This window comes from Chelon labrosus (assembly GCF_963514085.1).
Source record: "Chelon labrosus genome assembly, chromosome: 2".
In the NCBI taxonomy this organism is placed as follows: domain Eukaryota; kingdom Metazoa; phylum Chordata; class Actinopteri; order Mugiliformes; family Mugilidae; genus Chelon; species Chelon labrosus.
In genome coordinates this window covers 1,113,060-1,130,000 of record NC_140338.1, presented here as the reverse complement: position 1 = coordinate 1,130,000, position 16,941 = coordinate 1,113,060, and the positions used below count along the sequence as shown (strand labels likewise).

At 41.9% G+C, this 16,941-nt stretch overlaps 1 protein-coding gene across 1 annotated transcript in view; it reads left to right on the top strand.

Moving 5' to 3' along the window:
• Positions 1-13,191, top strand: part of LOC311505374 (uncharacterized protein) — a gene marked incomplete at its 3' end in the record, with an annotated part of 18,629 nt that extends 5,438 nt beyond the window's left edge. The window contains exons 2-15 of the mRNA XM_084568897.1: positions 3,987-4,066; positions 5,662-5,742; positions 6,157-6,216; positions 7,165-7,338; positions 8,344-8,472; positions 9,403-9,460; positions 9,904-9,994; positions 10,111-10,252; positions 10,405-10,572; positions 10,769-10,856; positions 11,286-11,319; positions 11,972-12,074; positions 12,182-12,321; positions 13,065-13,191. Of these exons, the coding sequence (XP_084425023.1) occupies positions 3,987-4,066; positions 5,662-5,742; positions 6,157-6,216; positions 7,165-7,338; positions 8,344-8,472; positions 9,403-9,460; positions 9,904-9,994; positions 10,111-10,252; positions 10,405-10,572; positions 10,769-10,856; positions 11,286-11,319; positions 11,972-12,074; positions 12,182-12,321; positions 13,065-13,191 (1,475 nt within the window). The remainder of the gene's footprint in view (positions 1-3,986; positions 4,067-5,661; positions 5,743-6,156; positions 6,217-7,164; positions 7,339-8,343; positions 8,473-9,402; positions 9,461-9,903; positions 9,995-10,110; positions 10,253-10,404; positions 10,573-10,768; positions 10,857-11,285; positions 11,320-11,971; positions 12,075-12,181; positions 12,322-13,064) is intronic.
• Between the last annotated feature and the right edge of the window lie 3,750 nt (positions 13,192-16,941).

Genomic DNA, 16,941 nt, shown 5'->3' with positions numbered 1-16,941 from the left:
GCATTTAGAGTAAAGCAACAGTTACTTATCATTTTGTATCAATTGATAGTTAGATCATTGTAAAGAAATGAATAGACACTCATTTGAAATGTAATGTGTGAATTACCTTTTGAAATAGTAGTACTTTGATGTTAAGTTGTATCATATTGAACAGGTGATTTTTTTTGAATGAACAAATGATCTAAGTTTTATGTGTTTTGTATCCAAGCGATTGAGAAAAGGGTTAGAGTTTAGAAAAATGTTTATTTTGATCATTGGTTGTGAGTTTTGTGTCTAGAGTTGTGAAACATGACGTCAGATGAAGCTGGTGGTGGTGACTGTACTGAGATGTGACGAGCAGTTCACTGAGCAGCTTTACTGCCTTTATGACAAAGTGCAAACTTTCTTGACATACAACTTTATATTTTAAATGTACAAATATCATTTACATAAATCATGACAGGTCTGACCTAATCAAACTATTATTTGTCTCTCCATGTTGACTCAACAGTTTTATTTTTACAGAGATAAGGTCCCATGGTCCCATGTCGTCCACCAGAAGGAACAGGACTTTAACTGTCCCTCTGTTTTAGGATCATTTGTGTCTCCCTGTGTTTAACCCCCCCCCCCCCCCCCCCCAACAGCCCAAGAGATGGAATTCCTTCACTTTCCTGGAAGATTTGTCATGAAACAGTTACAGAAAGGACTGCAGTGTCTCTGTCTCTGTCTCTGTGTGGACTCTGTTTGGGACCAGTCTCTGTTAGCAGCTACTGACAACCTGTGTTTGAATAACTTTTATTTGAGTCAGTTTGTTGGTTAAGTTTGTCTCTTGTCCGTTTAGTAAAGGGTCCATGGAATAACTATCATATTAACACTGAGTCACACAGAAACAACCTGATAGCTAGCTCAGCCAATACATGACAAGATCAGACAAGATCAGAGATTATGTTGAGCTGAGTTAAAATACATCACCGGTCTAAACTGCCTCAGACATCACATATAGAGACAAAGTGAAGCTGTCATTTACATAAGAACAGAACTTATCATTGATGTTAGGGTCTGTGTGTCTTACCTCAGCTGAATGTCCTCCTGGAGAGACACTACAAGAGACATCAAAAAGACTGGACTTCATTTCTAATCCTTTATTTTATTACTATGTCTGTGTATATGTTTAAGAAGCTTCTGAAGTATCTTCATTTGCTGTGGCTGCTGTTTCCAACATTGATTTTATTTGTCAAACTAAAACCCTTCCAGCTGTCCAGGGGGTAGGATTCCTCCAGCTGGTTGTTGTGCCGTGAAACAGGTTCAGGATTGTGCTGAGTTTCAATAACAACAACAAACAGTAAACCTGATGTGAGAACAGCAAGTCTGTTAGAAAGATAACCTCAGAGCGCAGACATGTGTTGTTGTTGTGTGGTGTCTGTGTGGGACCAGCCTTGATGTTTGCTCTGACTGTCAGGATTAATAACTAACGTGAGAAACAACATTTATTAGTATTAAAGGTTTGTCTTTCATGTGAACGTACCAGCTGGACACCTGTCCCACTTTTAGAGGGCCTCTGTTTGATTAACTCGGTGTCAGTCGTCAGTAGCAAGATTATTATAAGATATTTATGTCTTAATACAGAATATTCAACACTATATAAAATTCTGTGAATCACTTTCACCCCGAGTCAAAATCTAACACTAGGAATTAAAATAAAATGACTGTAATGACAGACGTACTCCTTTAGTGCCTTTTGATGAATATCAACTTTAGAAATCTGTGAAAATCTGTTGAAATGTTCCAGATCATGTGTGAGATTACATTTAGATTAGATTAGATTAGATTATACATGCACATAGTCATCTTTCTTTGTTTCATTCATAGATTATGTGTTTCCTAATCCCATGTTGTTTAATCCATCGAGCAAATATTATAAACCTGGACAAGACGTCACTGAATGATATTTATATGAAGGTTCATCAGAAAGGCTTCTGCCAGGCAGTCTTAACAAAATGTGACAGCAGTAACATCAGCATTCAGTCTAAATATCAAATATGTTTTATTTACCCTGTGGCTACGGCATGTTATGTGTTAAAGCTGTGATCACAGGTATCTGTGGTATACGTCTGACTGAGACAGATTCCTGTGTGTCTATAAATATGTTGGGAAGTAGCAGAGCTTAGATTTGTCTCTGGAGAGTTGACTAAGGCCTGGATGATGTGTCCAGAGTCTTCCTGTGGTCTTTACTTACGTTCACACACTCAACGCATAAAGAAGTCTTGATGCATCTGCTCGGGGTGTTGGCCGCTGTGGTTAAGGATGTTTAAAGGGATCCTTGTGTTTCTTTGAAGTGGGACTTTATGAGGTACTCATCCAGAGTCTGTGTATTACACACAGTAGACGCTGGTCGGCTTAGTCCAAGTTCATGCTCTGATTCTGGAACGTTTTTAGAGTGGCGCAAAAAATGTCTATTGTAACCTTGGGAAGAATATTTATAGTATTTATCTTTGTGTGAATGTTGAAGACTATTGTACGCGCTGACATAAAGTCCTCATCTGAGCATCCAGCTGTTCTTCTAGTGTAAAAAGCCATTGTTACATAATTATGACTGAATCAGAGTTTTAATCACTGCAGTCTCTTAAATCTGTCATTTTTAGATGAAGTGATCATGAAGCAGAGTTGTTAAATCTGAACATGAAAACTAGGACGTGACATGAACGTTGACACATAAAACCCCCAAAAGTTATTACTCAGTCGATAAAATACCTGCTGTAAATTATAGGGCTCGGGTCGATTTTTTAAAATACCCATAATGTCCTGCATCCTTTTGTGAGAAGCAGTTTATTCATGAGTAGGTGCAGTAGTCTGAAGGCTGTCCTCATGTAGGTGACTTTATGTCGTGTCGAAGGAGTAAGTGTTTCAGTCTCAGACCTTTAATTTCACGTTGACTAAATGTGGACGATCATCCAGAACAAGCAGCTTTCTCACAAACCTTTTTTCCTCCGGTCACTTCTTCCTGCCTTTGGTCTTGTTCTCAATCAGGTGGTGTTGTGACTCTTAATACCAGACAGATTCACTTTCTATTCTTTTCTCCCGCTGCCTTTCATCTGACATCATCTTGTGTTTGAGGAGAACAGTGTTGTCTTGAGACGATGGTGTAGACTCCAACTACTTTTTCTCTTTCATGTGCAAACTATTGCGTTTCTGTATCAGCAGTTTTATTTTATGTTATAACATCATGTAGGGCTGTTCTATTAAATCATATAAAGAATTACTGTTAACATTGTAAGTTTGAGTCTCTTGTTTTTCTAACCTTTGTTCTGGTCACATTATTTTTAGATGGAGTGCTGTTTTCTCTCAGGGTGCCTTGGCAGGTGAAATCATCTCCGGCCTTGAGGCTTACATGTTTCTGCCGTATGCGACCAGCTACTTTCACAGTGTTGTGTGCAGCTGCATGATAAGATAAAACATTTTCTGAATCAGCCGTTCTTCCTGACTAAACTTCCTGACAACCTGTTTCCTGACTGACTGGTTTATTGCACCAAGGTCAGGAGAACGCAGGTTTGTTTCCAGACAGGCGTCTTCAGGCTTCAGGCATAATTCATTCAGAGTTTTTGATCAAAATCTAAGTGGGACTGCAATTCATATTATTCCTCAGATTATGTATAACACTACCAGCTGCTTTCCTTGATTCTAGTTGATTCACTACCTAGTTTCTATGTGCACATTATACTACAGTTGTTTTCTAGAGATAGATTGTACCGGTCTGTGTGTTGTGTATTTATACAATAAGCATTATTTGACCAACAAGGCTTTTACTGAAACATACAATGAAAGCCTTTAAGACGTCAGAACAAATAAGGAATCTCACTCGTTCTTTTCCTCTATTTGCATCATCCAGTCAGTGAAATGTGTCAGTCAGACATCTGGACTCAGCTCACACCGGCACAGAGGAGGACAGCTGGCTGGAAAGATGTGTTTGAATGGAAGGAATGAAGCTGTTGTTGTGTGTTTGTCTCCAGATGGACCTGTTCAGGAGGACATGGACATGTTGGAGGACGGAGCTCCAACAGCCAGAAGAAAAGACCAGCCCTTATCACAGGTGAATTTAAACAATCACTGGCTTTATTAAGATCAGTTCATGAGGCTCCTTGGCACCACCATATGCCAGTCCCTAAAGTGGGAGGTCAGCACCAACCTCATCATAAGCAAAGCCCACCAGAGGCTCCACTTTCTGCGCCAGCTTAGGAAGTGTGGTGTAGCTAGGGATGCAATGCTCCAATTTTACAGAGCTACAGTGGAAAGTGTGCTAGCCTTTTCCATTACTGTCTGGTACGGTAACACCACCTCTTCAGAGAGGAAGCAGTTGGAGAAGGTGGTGCGCTCCATCCAAAATCATTGGACATGCAATCCCATCTGTAGCTTCTATCTACGCCACTCGGGCCAGCCATAAAGCCTGGAAAGTACTGATGACCCCTCCCACCCTGCCAGGTACCTTTTCAAACTACTGCCCTCTGGTAGGAGAGTCCAAAGCCTTAGGGGTAAAACATCCCGTTTCTGTAATAGTACCTACCCTGCCACTATTAGGCTCCTCAATGCTCTTAAATGACCTCTTTAAATGCACTTTACTGAACTGCATAAGACACTTTATTGGGAAGTTGAAATAGCACAAGTTTTAAATTTTACAGCTTTTTATCGGTTTGAATGATTGTCTGTGATTGTTTTTATGTACTGTATGTTCTATGTATATATGTACTGCCTTTTTAACTGGAATGGTACCAAGACAAATTCCAATCAACTGTGTTGATATGGCAATAAAATGATTGATTGATTGATTGATTGACCTGCTCACGTAGAAATCTGAACCAAAATAATAACTTTAGTTAAACTAGTTTCTGTCTTTGTCTTGTTGCTGCAGTTAATACAGTGTAATGGTAAATGCTGCAGCTGTTGTTACGTTCATTCATTCATTCATCTTCTGTCACCTCTTGTCCTGTGAAGGGGTCAGGAGCCTATCCCAGCTGTCATTGGTCTAGAGGTGGAGTACACCCTGGACAGGTCTCCAGTCTATCACAGGACTAGCTGTTTTAACAGATTAAACATGTTTCTTATTCACTCACAGTTTAAAACACACCAGCAGCAGTAGAGCTGTCACACAGGACGCTGGTCTGCCACTGGGAGAAGACTGCGGTGTATTGTTTTTCCAGGGACACGTCATGTCCTTCGGATCAAACCACTAACTCTGTATAACGGGGAACTGGTTAGAGGGGGACTCAAATGCCCGACTCAGAACTCAGGTGGTGGATAGAAAGTAAGCTCGTACAACGTCCAACAACGATGAAAAAAGCTGTGAAGCATGCATAAAATACGTGAACGACACCGACATGTGGTACAATGATGAAGGAAACACTGAGACTAAATACAAAGGTAATGAAGCACAGATGAGACACAGTCAGGGACAGTAACCACACGGGGAACGTGAAGACATGTGAAATGACAGAGAGTTAGTGACTAGAAACAGTTAAACATGATCAGGTTCCACAGAGCTGGATGTGAGTGGAAACCTCTCTGCTGCCAGTGTCCACCCTTCAATACAGCAGTAAACATGTTGGCTGGTGTTTGAGTGGCTTAATGCAACTCTGTGGAATAAATCTCAGTTATGTGAATAGTGTGTGGGTGCTACTGTGTCTTGACCAGGCCACGATTAACAGTGAGGAGGCTCTGGATGACGAGGAGAAAACAAGGAGGAGAGCTGAAAGGAAGAGAGCCAAAAGGAAAGTGAGTAACTTCATGGGTCATAACATCAACGTGGAGAAGTCATCTGTGCTGCAGCTCAAGTCTTCTATCTGGTACATTTCAAACATTAGGCCTGGGTTTAAAATTATGAAGCTAGAGGTAAAATAATGTGGAAATGTCTGACAACATTAGATTTGTTAACAGTCTCTTCCATAACAGTGAAATATCTCTAAATGAATCGATACTGAATCAAGTCGAATCGTGATCAGATTGACTCAGGAAATCAGTAACTGTATATATCCAGCTCTACACATTACTCATGTTGCCTCACCTGTCTTCACACACCACATGTTTCCTCACCTTAGTGCACGTCTGCTTTCATACCTGTGTCCATACATGTCCATGTCCATGTCCATGTCCCATCCCACAGCCACCGTGTCCATGCTCTCCTTTCAGAGGCAGAAAGAACGGAGGAAACTAGAGAGAAAGGAGAGGATGGAAGATGCTTCGGAGCAGGTGCAGATATAAGCTCCTAAATGACATTTACATTTAATATTTCTGTCCTGTCTTCATTTAATCATATTTAAAGTATGTGTACACAAACACCTGTGTGTGTCTTGAATCAGCTGGAATGTTGAGCAGGTTTGCATCTCAGTGTTAATGTTTCCCACATGAACCGAACCTGACAAAACCAACTAAACACATGTTAAAGATGTTTCCATCTTAAAAATGTGATTAGAAAATATTGAGACACAAGAGAAAGTTGTTGCAACACAGAGAAAAGTGACAGTTGATCAAAAACAACACACAGTACACACCACTTCTTCTTCTCTTGTTGTTTATTGTGCTCCTTGCTGTTTAAATGTCATATGTACAAAGTACTGCAGTAGAAAGTATCTCAATAAGAAGAGATCAACTGGCTGCAGAATGAACATTTACTGAGGAAACATGAACTTACAAGGTTGTAGTTCGGTGGTTAAACTCAGTGACAGTGTCATAGTGGTGGATTTTAGGTGATGACAGTAGATCCCCAGAGTCTATAATCAGGTGATAGTGAAGTAGTGGATAAAGTTGGCAGGTGGATGAAGACATTTTAGGACGGCCACTGAGGTGGAGCTGGAGAAGAGGAGGGCTGCACAGCGGACTGTCTGAGGACGGGCTTTTAAGTTTTATGTTGCCAGCAGCGTTGGCCACAAACGCACGGCCACTGTCCACCTGAAACTCATTAGTGCGTTAATAACCTTATTCTCACCTGCAGTTAGAGGACGATGGAGGTAGAGACATTAAGACTGTGTTGGACGTGACAGACAAGTTATGTCTCACTCCACTCCTCCTAATCCCCAAAGCCTCACTAATGCAGATTATGGGACACTCAGTGTTTTGGGTGTTGTTCCTGCACAGAAGGGCTATAACTAGCCTCGTCTTCTATCGCCATTTCAAAGTAATGATATCAGTTTGTAACAGGAGGAGGAAGTGGCCGGAGTGGTGTCAGAGAGTGACAGCGAGGAGGAGGTGAAACAGGAACAACAGTGGACCACAGTTCCTTCCAGACACAAATGCAGCCCTGAATCAGTCCCTGATGTCCTGACAACAGAGGACAAGTGTAACCTCCAGCTTCAACACAGGATGTCAGAGGAGGTGGGTTGAAGCCCGGCTAGAATACTTCGTGTTTCATCTGTTCCTTGAATGACAAAAATCTCATATAAAACAGTATCTGGTCACTGTGTGTTTTAACCAGCAGAGCAGCAGACTGTCTGTAAAGTTAGATTAAACTGATGTGGAGGAGGAGCTGGATGTTACTCCAGAGCCTTCATGACCCAAGGCTGTGTGACTTCAAATTATCTCTAATAGACTGGTGTAATTTACCATCTGTTGTGTTGGTACCAGTTAAGAGCGTGACTGAAGCACACAACACTTACCCTGGAACAGAGACCTCTAATTTTAGGTTCCTTGATGCTATTACATCTGATTGGCTCCTCCTTAGCCTAAACTAATCAAACCAGTGTTTGAATAAACTGCTCCAACATGTCTGGTACTGTATGAGCACACCTTACTTTGAGAAGAAGATATAGCTTCTAACGTCAGGTGTCAGCCTCCTTTAGAAATGACAGTACCGTTAGAAAGCCATCACTTCACGTTGGTAAGTCCATTTTCTAACGTGTCCATGTTAAAATAGAGACGTTACCGACTAGTTCCCTCCCCATGGAAAATATGCAGAGTGCATTCAGACATTACTGGTCCATTATATTGATCACTAGCTGCCCCAGCGATCTAGAAAAAGAAGTTATGTGTGAAAAACAGGAAAAAAACTGCATCAATATAGGGAACATTGCAGACAGATTGAAATCACCTAAAACAGTTGAATGCAGTGAAAATAAATAAATAAAACCTCTGCCTTTGGTGGTGTGTTGTCTGATTAGCCCCAATGTGCCTCCTGCTATTTATTTCACTTGACTGAAGAGATGTGAGGACATGAGCAGCCAAACATCTTTGAGTTCAAACTACCATGATGTGTTGTAGATTCAGCTGCCCCCTAGAATGTAAAGACTTTACATGGACCCTCAAAAACTACCCATGACTGTGCACTGAAAGCAACTTTGGTTAGAGAAGGTGGATTTCTTTATTTATTTCCTGCTGTTTCAGGAGCAAGAGTGGGATATTGGCAGTGCATTTGTGGCCAACGCTGCTAGCAACATAAAACTCAAAAGCCCAAAGAACAGATCAATACGGATCTCCAGAGAGAACAATAGCAATGAGGCCAGGAGCAGCCAGGTATACACACACGCACACACACACACACACACACATTATCAGTGTGGTTCTATCTTTGAGAGGGCCGTCCTTTAACCTCAGGCCTTCCCTTGACCCTTACCTGACCCACAACATAACTGTCGTCTTCACAACTTTTAACATTCAGAAAGTTTGGAACAGGTCAAAAGAGCCCCACAGAGACAAAATGTTCCCTCAACATTAGTATTTTATGAAAGATTTTGCCTCCTCAACTTAATAAAAACATGAGCCCACTCACACACACACAGACTACTGTTATAAAACTGTTGCTGATTCAGGCCTCGTCCACACGTATGAAAACGATCTCCCCCCCCCCCCCGTTTTCCCTGGCATCGTTTCAAGAATATCTGCGTCCACACAGATCCGTTTGAATACGCTACTTCATATTCCAGGCCTATAGGTGGCGCTGTTTCAGTTTCAGAAATTCACCAAAAAACGGAGAGGAAGAGGCGGAGCATGCGCATAAAGCTTGAGCGCTGTTTACAAATCGGCTTTAGAAGAAACCAAACTCAAGGAGAATTGATATTTTGCCCTGGTAACCCTAATAGGCTCAATATCTTCTCCAGCAGGAACACGAGCATGTAGTCCACCATTGTTGTTGATGTTGTTATGAGACGTCTCGCGGGATATAAGAGGTGGAAGGCTGCTCGAGGGGTGTGGCGATGGTGGCGATGACGTCATCGTATGCGTTTCTCTCCGTTTTCATCCGTCCACACAGAAACTCAAGAGCTGCGTTTTCGAATTTTTCCACCCTGGGACCCGGTTTCAAAAAAGTGCGTTTTAGGGCAAAGCGTTTACAGGATTCATGTGGACGATCGGCCAAAACAATTCAAAACATCTGCATTTACACCAAAAAGCGTCTCCGTGTGGACGGCCCTCAGTTTACAGCCACTGACCCAATCTTTGTTCAAGGTCTATTTCTACGATCACCACAACACTGAAGAAATGAAGAGGGGGGAATCTCTGGCAGGTGAGTCTGCCTACATGCTCTCCTTTAGATGTACCTTGAGCCCTCTAAATAACTCTACTTAACAAACTACTATCATTGTTTTAATTAAGCTCATCCCTCAGACTCCAAATTTGGCAAATTATCTTGTAATTCCCACGTCACAGAGGAGCTGTGTCTTCAGAGTCAACTCATACTGTATCATAACAATGAGACTGTAAACATAATAATTTAAGTAGCTCATGCATAATTATGCTCAAGGTTTCTTCCTGTTCTTGTTTCTTCTTGCTGCCGTAGGGGTAACAGGCTGGGTGTTGTAAAGTGTATAAACAAAACTATACTGAATGAAATAATATATGTTACGTTTAACAGGCTACATCTGATATGTCAGTGTTAAAAACGAGATATGAAGCCAACAAATAGATCTGGACAACCCTGACCTGACTGTGTTGGTACGTGTTCTCCAGTGCAGGGCATTCAGATGTTTAATCGAGGTCAGTACAGCCAGGCCGTGGACATGTTTACAGAAGCCATCTCCTGTGATCACAGCGACCACAGGTGAGCTGACCTGTGCACTCTTCACTCCAGCACCGTTGGACCGTCCTTACTGATCTCACCGTCCCGTTCTCTCATCACCTTCACTCTGTCCACCTCGGTTTGTGTTTGTCTGTCAGGTTCTATGGAAACCGGTCTTACTGTTACTTGTTTCTGGAGCAGTACTTGTCTGCCCTCACAGACGCTCGCATGTCCATTCAGCTGGCTCCTGATTGGCCGATGGGATACTTCCGTAAGGGGTGTGCACTGATGGGGTTAAAGGTCAGCAAGTCCTGCATAGCAGACTAATACATTTCAGCCAAACAATGTAAAATCTGCAGATTTATCATAATTGATCTTCACCAAGTAATGCCATGTGTTGATTTCATGTGTGTTAACGTTTCTAGCCGGTGTCATGTGTGTGTAAATTACAGCAGTACAGTGAGGCAGAGAAGGCCCTAGAGCAGGTGTTGAAGTTGGATGAGCACTGTAAGGAAGCATCCAGTAAACTCTTCACCTGTCGGCTCACACAGCTCATGGTGAGGAGCTTCACAAGTGACTCGTGGCTCAGTTTTCTCAAAGTCTTGTCATCAGTGTCAAGTGTACACCTACACACAAAACCAATAACTCAGACAACAAGTCTTTCCTCTTCCTTCTCTGCTGAGTGGAGTGAGTCATCATCCACATTTTTTAGTGTTTTACTTTAGAGCGTTTTGAAATAAAAAGAAAGGTATTTACATTTGTGGTCATTTTGCTGAGCCTTCATTTTGAGTTTATTAACTCTTTGTCTTGCTTTAGGAGATGGGCTTTGAGGAAGAGCAGAGTAAACTACTACTTGAGAAGTTCACCACGGTTCAGGCTGCTGTCGCCTCATCTGAGGCCAGAGGTAAGAGCCTCCTGCTTTACCACCTCTGTCCACAGAGCTGCACTGTTCAGCTGCTGAAACCTGCAGAGAATAAGGCCACGACAGAGCTGTAATTTCAGACATTTTTAAACACATGGCCAGACAAATATGAAATTACTAAAACATGAAATTAATAAATTAGACATACTGTAAAGGAACAAAAAGCTGTAGTCTCACTTTACACTTGTAGGCATGTCATACTTTCCACTAAGGAAAGAAACACTTAAAGTTCACAGGAAACAGTGACAGGGTGGAGGGATGTGTGAGAAATAAGCAAATGCAAATGTTTATTGATGTTGTGAAGCGTTGTCAGAGAGGAGCTGGCCTCTGAGAGGTGTTTAACCCACATCAGACCACAGTTTATATTAACATATATTTATATATTCTGTTCCTGTCTTGTCTGACTTGTAGCACTGAAGCGCACATCTCAGCAGGACCAGAGCGGGTGGGTAAACATGAAACAAACCGTTTTATATTCACATCAGTATATATACAACCTCCACCATGTAGTAATATGTACTACTGCTGTGGGTTGTAAAAAATGAATGTAACACATACAAATTTAAAAAATAATGTTTATCTGTTCCTCTTCCTCCACTTGGTTCTTCCTTACTCTTCCCCTCCTCTTCTTCCTTCGTTTCTCCCTTTGTCCTCCTGTCCTCCAGAAGCTGCTGCTCTCTGTGGGTTGGGAACATTACACTGGAAGTAACAGAGAAACAGCTCTGGGATCTGTTCAAAATGTAAAAACACACAGCATCAGCTACACCAATCAGCTCTGCCCCCAACACTTCCCTGCACAACGAAAAGATCTCACACAACATGACCCAGAGTCATAACAGACTATTTATAGTAAACAATAAAACTAGGAGGATGCATTTAGGCTTCATATATTAATCAGTTTATCTGGTCTAAGTCCAGTATATATTCCAGTCCCTACATATTTAGGGCCATGAGAGTAGTAAAAGAATAATAAATCAACAAGTGCATTGTATGAGGTTGCTGAAATGATCAGCATTGTAGGATTATGCACGTGAGCTACAGATCAGTACTTCTCAGCTGTCCTGTACATTAGAGGCTTTGTGTTTCCATGGTGACAGGTTTGGTGAGATTGAAAGCATCAGAATTCTTTATGAACGCTTCTGCGCCTTCGTCAACTTCAGGAATGCCAACATGGCTGCCAGAGCTCTGGAGAATCTGCAGGTGAGAGACCACTGTCACTGATCAGCGTCTTTAGCCGTCAGTATTATCTTGTGTCTCCAGAGACATTATGTACAGTTTGACCAGGTCTAGTGTGTCCTCCTGTTCAGGGTGTGGAGCTGGGAAGAAGCAGGTTGGTGATGAGGTACCCAGACCGTTGGATCCAGCGGACCCTGCCCTCGGCACAAAGGACCAACAACAGCCTCGGCTCCAACACTGGAGAGACTCAGCCTGGTTCAGCTGCCTCAGTGTAAGGTCACTCATATCTGTCAGACAGCATGTGGATCAATGTTGTTGATTAAAATTACATTATCACATGACAAGGCTGTTTAGTGCTTATATAGCAGAAGTAGCATATGAAATAGCATCTTTAGCACCAAAAACAGAAACAGTTTTAAAACGATATTTCAGTGATGACTGAAATGTTTCTGCATGCACTGCTGTAGTTTACTGTACTGTCTTGAAATAAAATTAAATAGTATAAGCAAAAAATTTACAGAATTAGCATAGATGAACTAGAGACAGAAGTAATTATTACACACAAGAAGGATTAGTGAGGTGTAATAGTGTTGTTGTTGTCCAGCTGGACAGAGTAGAGGATGAATGACGTCCTGTAGCGTTCACTGTGGGAGTGGAGCTGGATCAGTCTGTTGGAGAATGAGCTTCACTGTGATGGATTGTCCATGATGGAGAGATGTTTGTCCAGTGTCCTCCTGTCTCTCACTAAGACAAATGTCTCCAACTCACTGCCAATAACATGTCCAGCCTTTCAGATCAGTTTGTAGATCCTTCTTATGTCCTTTCTGCTGGTGCTGCTCCCCAACAAACCACAGCAAAGTCCAGACTGGTAGAAAGTCTCCAGTAACTTGCTGCATACATTAAAAGACCTGATCTTCCTCAGGAACTAGAGTCTACTCACAGCATCACTGTTGTCCCTCCAGTCCAGTCTGCTGTTCATGTGGACAATCTTCTTCTTTGATTGTGTCCACGCAGGTCCAGATGGAGGGCGCCTATAAATGGAGACGAGTGCGTCTACTGGAGGACCACAGGATGTGTCTACGGGGACAAATGCCGCTTTAAACACATTCCAGACCAGCAAGGTCGTGACAAGAAACCATGACAGCCATAACTGTCTCCCTGGCAGAATCTGCAGGAGTTAAATGTGAAACTGATGCATGGAAAACACATTAAAAAGGATTTATGATAAAAAAGGGGAAAGGGAAGAAGAAGGGCAGTGATTAAAGAGGAGGACTGAGGACAAGACACTGATCTGACTAAGAAGATTCAGATGTGGTTAGGGTTCTGACTCTGACGCATTGAGGAACATCATCCAGGGTCTCTCCTGAGGTACAATGAATCCACGTGGAAGAAAAACTTTAACCTTTGTCAGGTTCATAAGGGACTTTAATCCCAGAGGAACTCCCTTCTTGACAATGATTTGCTGGTACAAATGATTGATTGAACCATATTGGAAACACTACTGAAGGCCCCTGGACAGAAAGTACAACAAGTTATTTTCATGTCTGTTAAGATACAATTGGATTTGTAATGTGAAAACTCAATAAACATTGACATACAGGACATTGTATTTCCCCCACTAGATTTTATACTCTGATGACTAACATCTGATGGTCTGTGAACCTTTTTATCATCCTTGTACTAATGGAACAGATACAGAAGGAATGATTCAAAACATGTTTATATTTTTCTGTCTTGAGTCGTGGAGGTGGAGCGTTGTTGGCCATGAGTTTTAAAAACATTAGCATTTTAGTTTCAAGACCAGATTGTGAAGTAGTTCTGTTTCTTGTGACTAACTCAGTCTGTCCACTTGCAGATGTGTTTTAACAGATGAGAAGAGCAGCGGGCGGCACAGTGGCGAGGTGGTTAGCACTGATGCCTCACAGCAAGAAGGTCACCGGTTCGAATCCATGCCACATGCAGCCTTTCTGTGTGTAGTCTGCATGTTCTCCCTGTGTCTGCGTGGGTTCTCTTCAGGTTCTCCAGCTTCCTCCCACCGTCCAAAGACATGCTTATTAGGTTCATTGGTGATTCTAAATTGGCCGTAGGTGTGCGTGTGAGTGGTTGTCTGTCTCTATGTTAGCCCTGTGATAGACTGGCGACCTGTCCAGGTGCGTGTGAGTGGTTGTCTGTCTCTGTGTTAGCCCTGTGACAGTGGCGACCTGTCCAGGGTGTACCCTGCCTCTCTCCCAATGACAGCTGGGATACGCTCCAGCAGACCCCTGCGACCCTTAACAGGAATAACCGGGTATAGAAAATGAATGAATGAATGAGAAGAACAGCAGTGAGTTGACTGGTTTTCGTCCTCTCAAGTATGACACACTGCACTGTGTTTCATAAATGTCAGAGGAAGCCTCGTTAGAACTGTTAATTCACTCAGTTTTACACTAGGTGTGTTGCAGTCGTTTGATAATCCTTCAAGCTCTGGACGGCGTATCGTTTAGGGAACTCTGTGTTTGAGTCGTATGTCTGTCAGCTGTATCAGCCGCTCCCTTTGAGATTAGTTCAACTTGGTAACGCCCACTTCTCTTTTCCAGAGTTTGCTTTCTCATCATCGTCACACCTCTGTGAACTTCATGGCCCCTGGTCAACACATTGATGAAAGTCTATTCTTTTGAAGACAAAGTTTGAACCTTATAAGATGCAGCATTATAGGCGGAAGGACACAGAACATAGAAACTAACACCCTTTACTCTGAATATAGTTTCTAGTCTGGCTCTGTCAGACAGATTTTATATGTCAGGAGCTGCTAATGTTGGGGTCTATCAGCAGCACTTTGCTGGTTTGATCAAATTTGTCTCAGAGTTAAATTTTTAATTTCACAGACGACGCTCAAGTTTAAACGTGTGAAGGTTAAGAAGAAGAGGTCCTCTCAGTAAAAGTGTTAGAGGCACTATAAACCACATGTTAGGAGGTTCGTTGATTCAAAACATGAGTAACAGTCATTTATTTATTTCAACTTGGGGATTTTATTATCATGCCTTTGTTGATGCATATTAATAATGTAAAGAGGAAGGAAGATAGATTTAACAGAGAGATCTCTAACTCTGTTCAAACAACAGAAAAAGCTGTTTCCACACAGGAAATGTGTTTTGTTACTGACGTACTGTTCTATTTAAGTGTGTGATCCAGCTGCTGTTTTACCAGACGTGAGGAGCAGCCATGGGTTTCACTGCAGTGACGAGGAGATCCTTTGTCTTCCTTCTCTCTGTGTCAGGTAATGTGCAGGAATATTATACTTTTTACAGCTGTTGGTTGTCTTTTTTCTTTCAAAACATATAAGCTCACACACATATGTGACATTTCAGAATCAGAATCAGAAAAGACTTTATTGCCAAGGAGTTTGCCTTGGTGTTGTTGCACACAGTATGCATAAATACAATAATATGGTAATAGGCGGCACAGTTGCGTGATGGTTAGCACTGGTGCCTCACGGCCAGAAGGTTCTGGGTTCTAATCCAGGCCGACTGGTTCCTTTCTGTGTGGAGTTTGCATGTTCTTGTCAAAAAGGGTAGCGGGGGTTGGGAGTTTTGGACCCAAACGCAGGACTCAGAGGCAGGAGTAGACGAAAAAAAGGGATTTTTATTTAACAAAACACAAAGCTAACAAACCAACAGCGCTGCCGAGGTGGCAGGAAATCCAAAAACCAAAAACACTACGACGTGGCATGAAACTATGGCATGACAGACATGGACATGGCGGACAAACAGTATGACGCGACAAGGAACAAAGGGGAAGGCAGGGCTATTCATGGGTTTCACCAGGTCCCTTTCCACAGGTGTTTAAAATCAAGCACCTAGATTATGAATGTAGACTGCATGGTGCTTGATTAAAACACCTGTGGAAAGGGACCTGATGAAATCCATGAATACACACACGAGGAACAGGGGTGACGAGACACAGGTGAAGCAAATCAAGAAATAACAAGGTGAAACCAATGATCTAATCAAAAGGGAAACACTAAACACCACAGGAAATCAAGAATTTAGCAAAATAAAACAGGAAACAGAAAACTGAAAAACTAAACACTAAACCATGACTATGAAAAACCAAGAAATTAACAAAATACAATAAACACACCCAAGAAACTAAAACATGACAGAAAATGTGACAGACAGAAAATATGACAGTTCTCCCTGTGTCTGCGTGGGTTCTCTCCAGGTTCTCCAGCTTCCTCCCACTGTCCAAAGACATGCTGGTTAGGTTCATTGGTGATTCTAAATTGGCCGTAGGTGTGAGTGTCTCTCTGTGTTAGCCCTGTGATAGACTGGAGACCTGTCCAGGGTGGACCCCCCCTCTAGACCAATGACAGCTGGGATAGACTGGAGACCTGTCCAGGGTGGACCCCCCCCCCCCCCCCAGACCAATGACAGCTGGGATAGACTGGAGACCTGTCCAGGGCAAGGTTAGAATAGTTTTGGATTTTTCATTCTAGTTTAGTTTTTATTTCGTTTTTACCCTTTTCCCTCCAATTCAGTTAGTTTTAATTAGTTTTTAATGTGGGTTTGCTAGTTTTTATTAGTTTTTATATTTCCAAAAATGCTTAGTTTTAGTTTAGTTTTTATTAGTTTTAGTTTTTTCATACTTTGGGTTATTTGTCAGGTGCGGCATTCAAAAAGGTCAGGGTGAGTATTGTATAATAAAATTCAACAAAAAATACGTTTAAAAAATGAGGGTGAGTTAATAATGAGTGACTTTTTATGTTTGGGTGAACTATTCCTTTAATCCAGGGGTGCCCACACTTTTTTGGCTTGCGAGCGACTTTTACAGTGACCAAGTCAAAGTGATCTACCTATGTATATATATATATATATATATATATATATATATATGTATATATGTAAGACATATT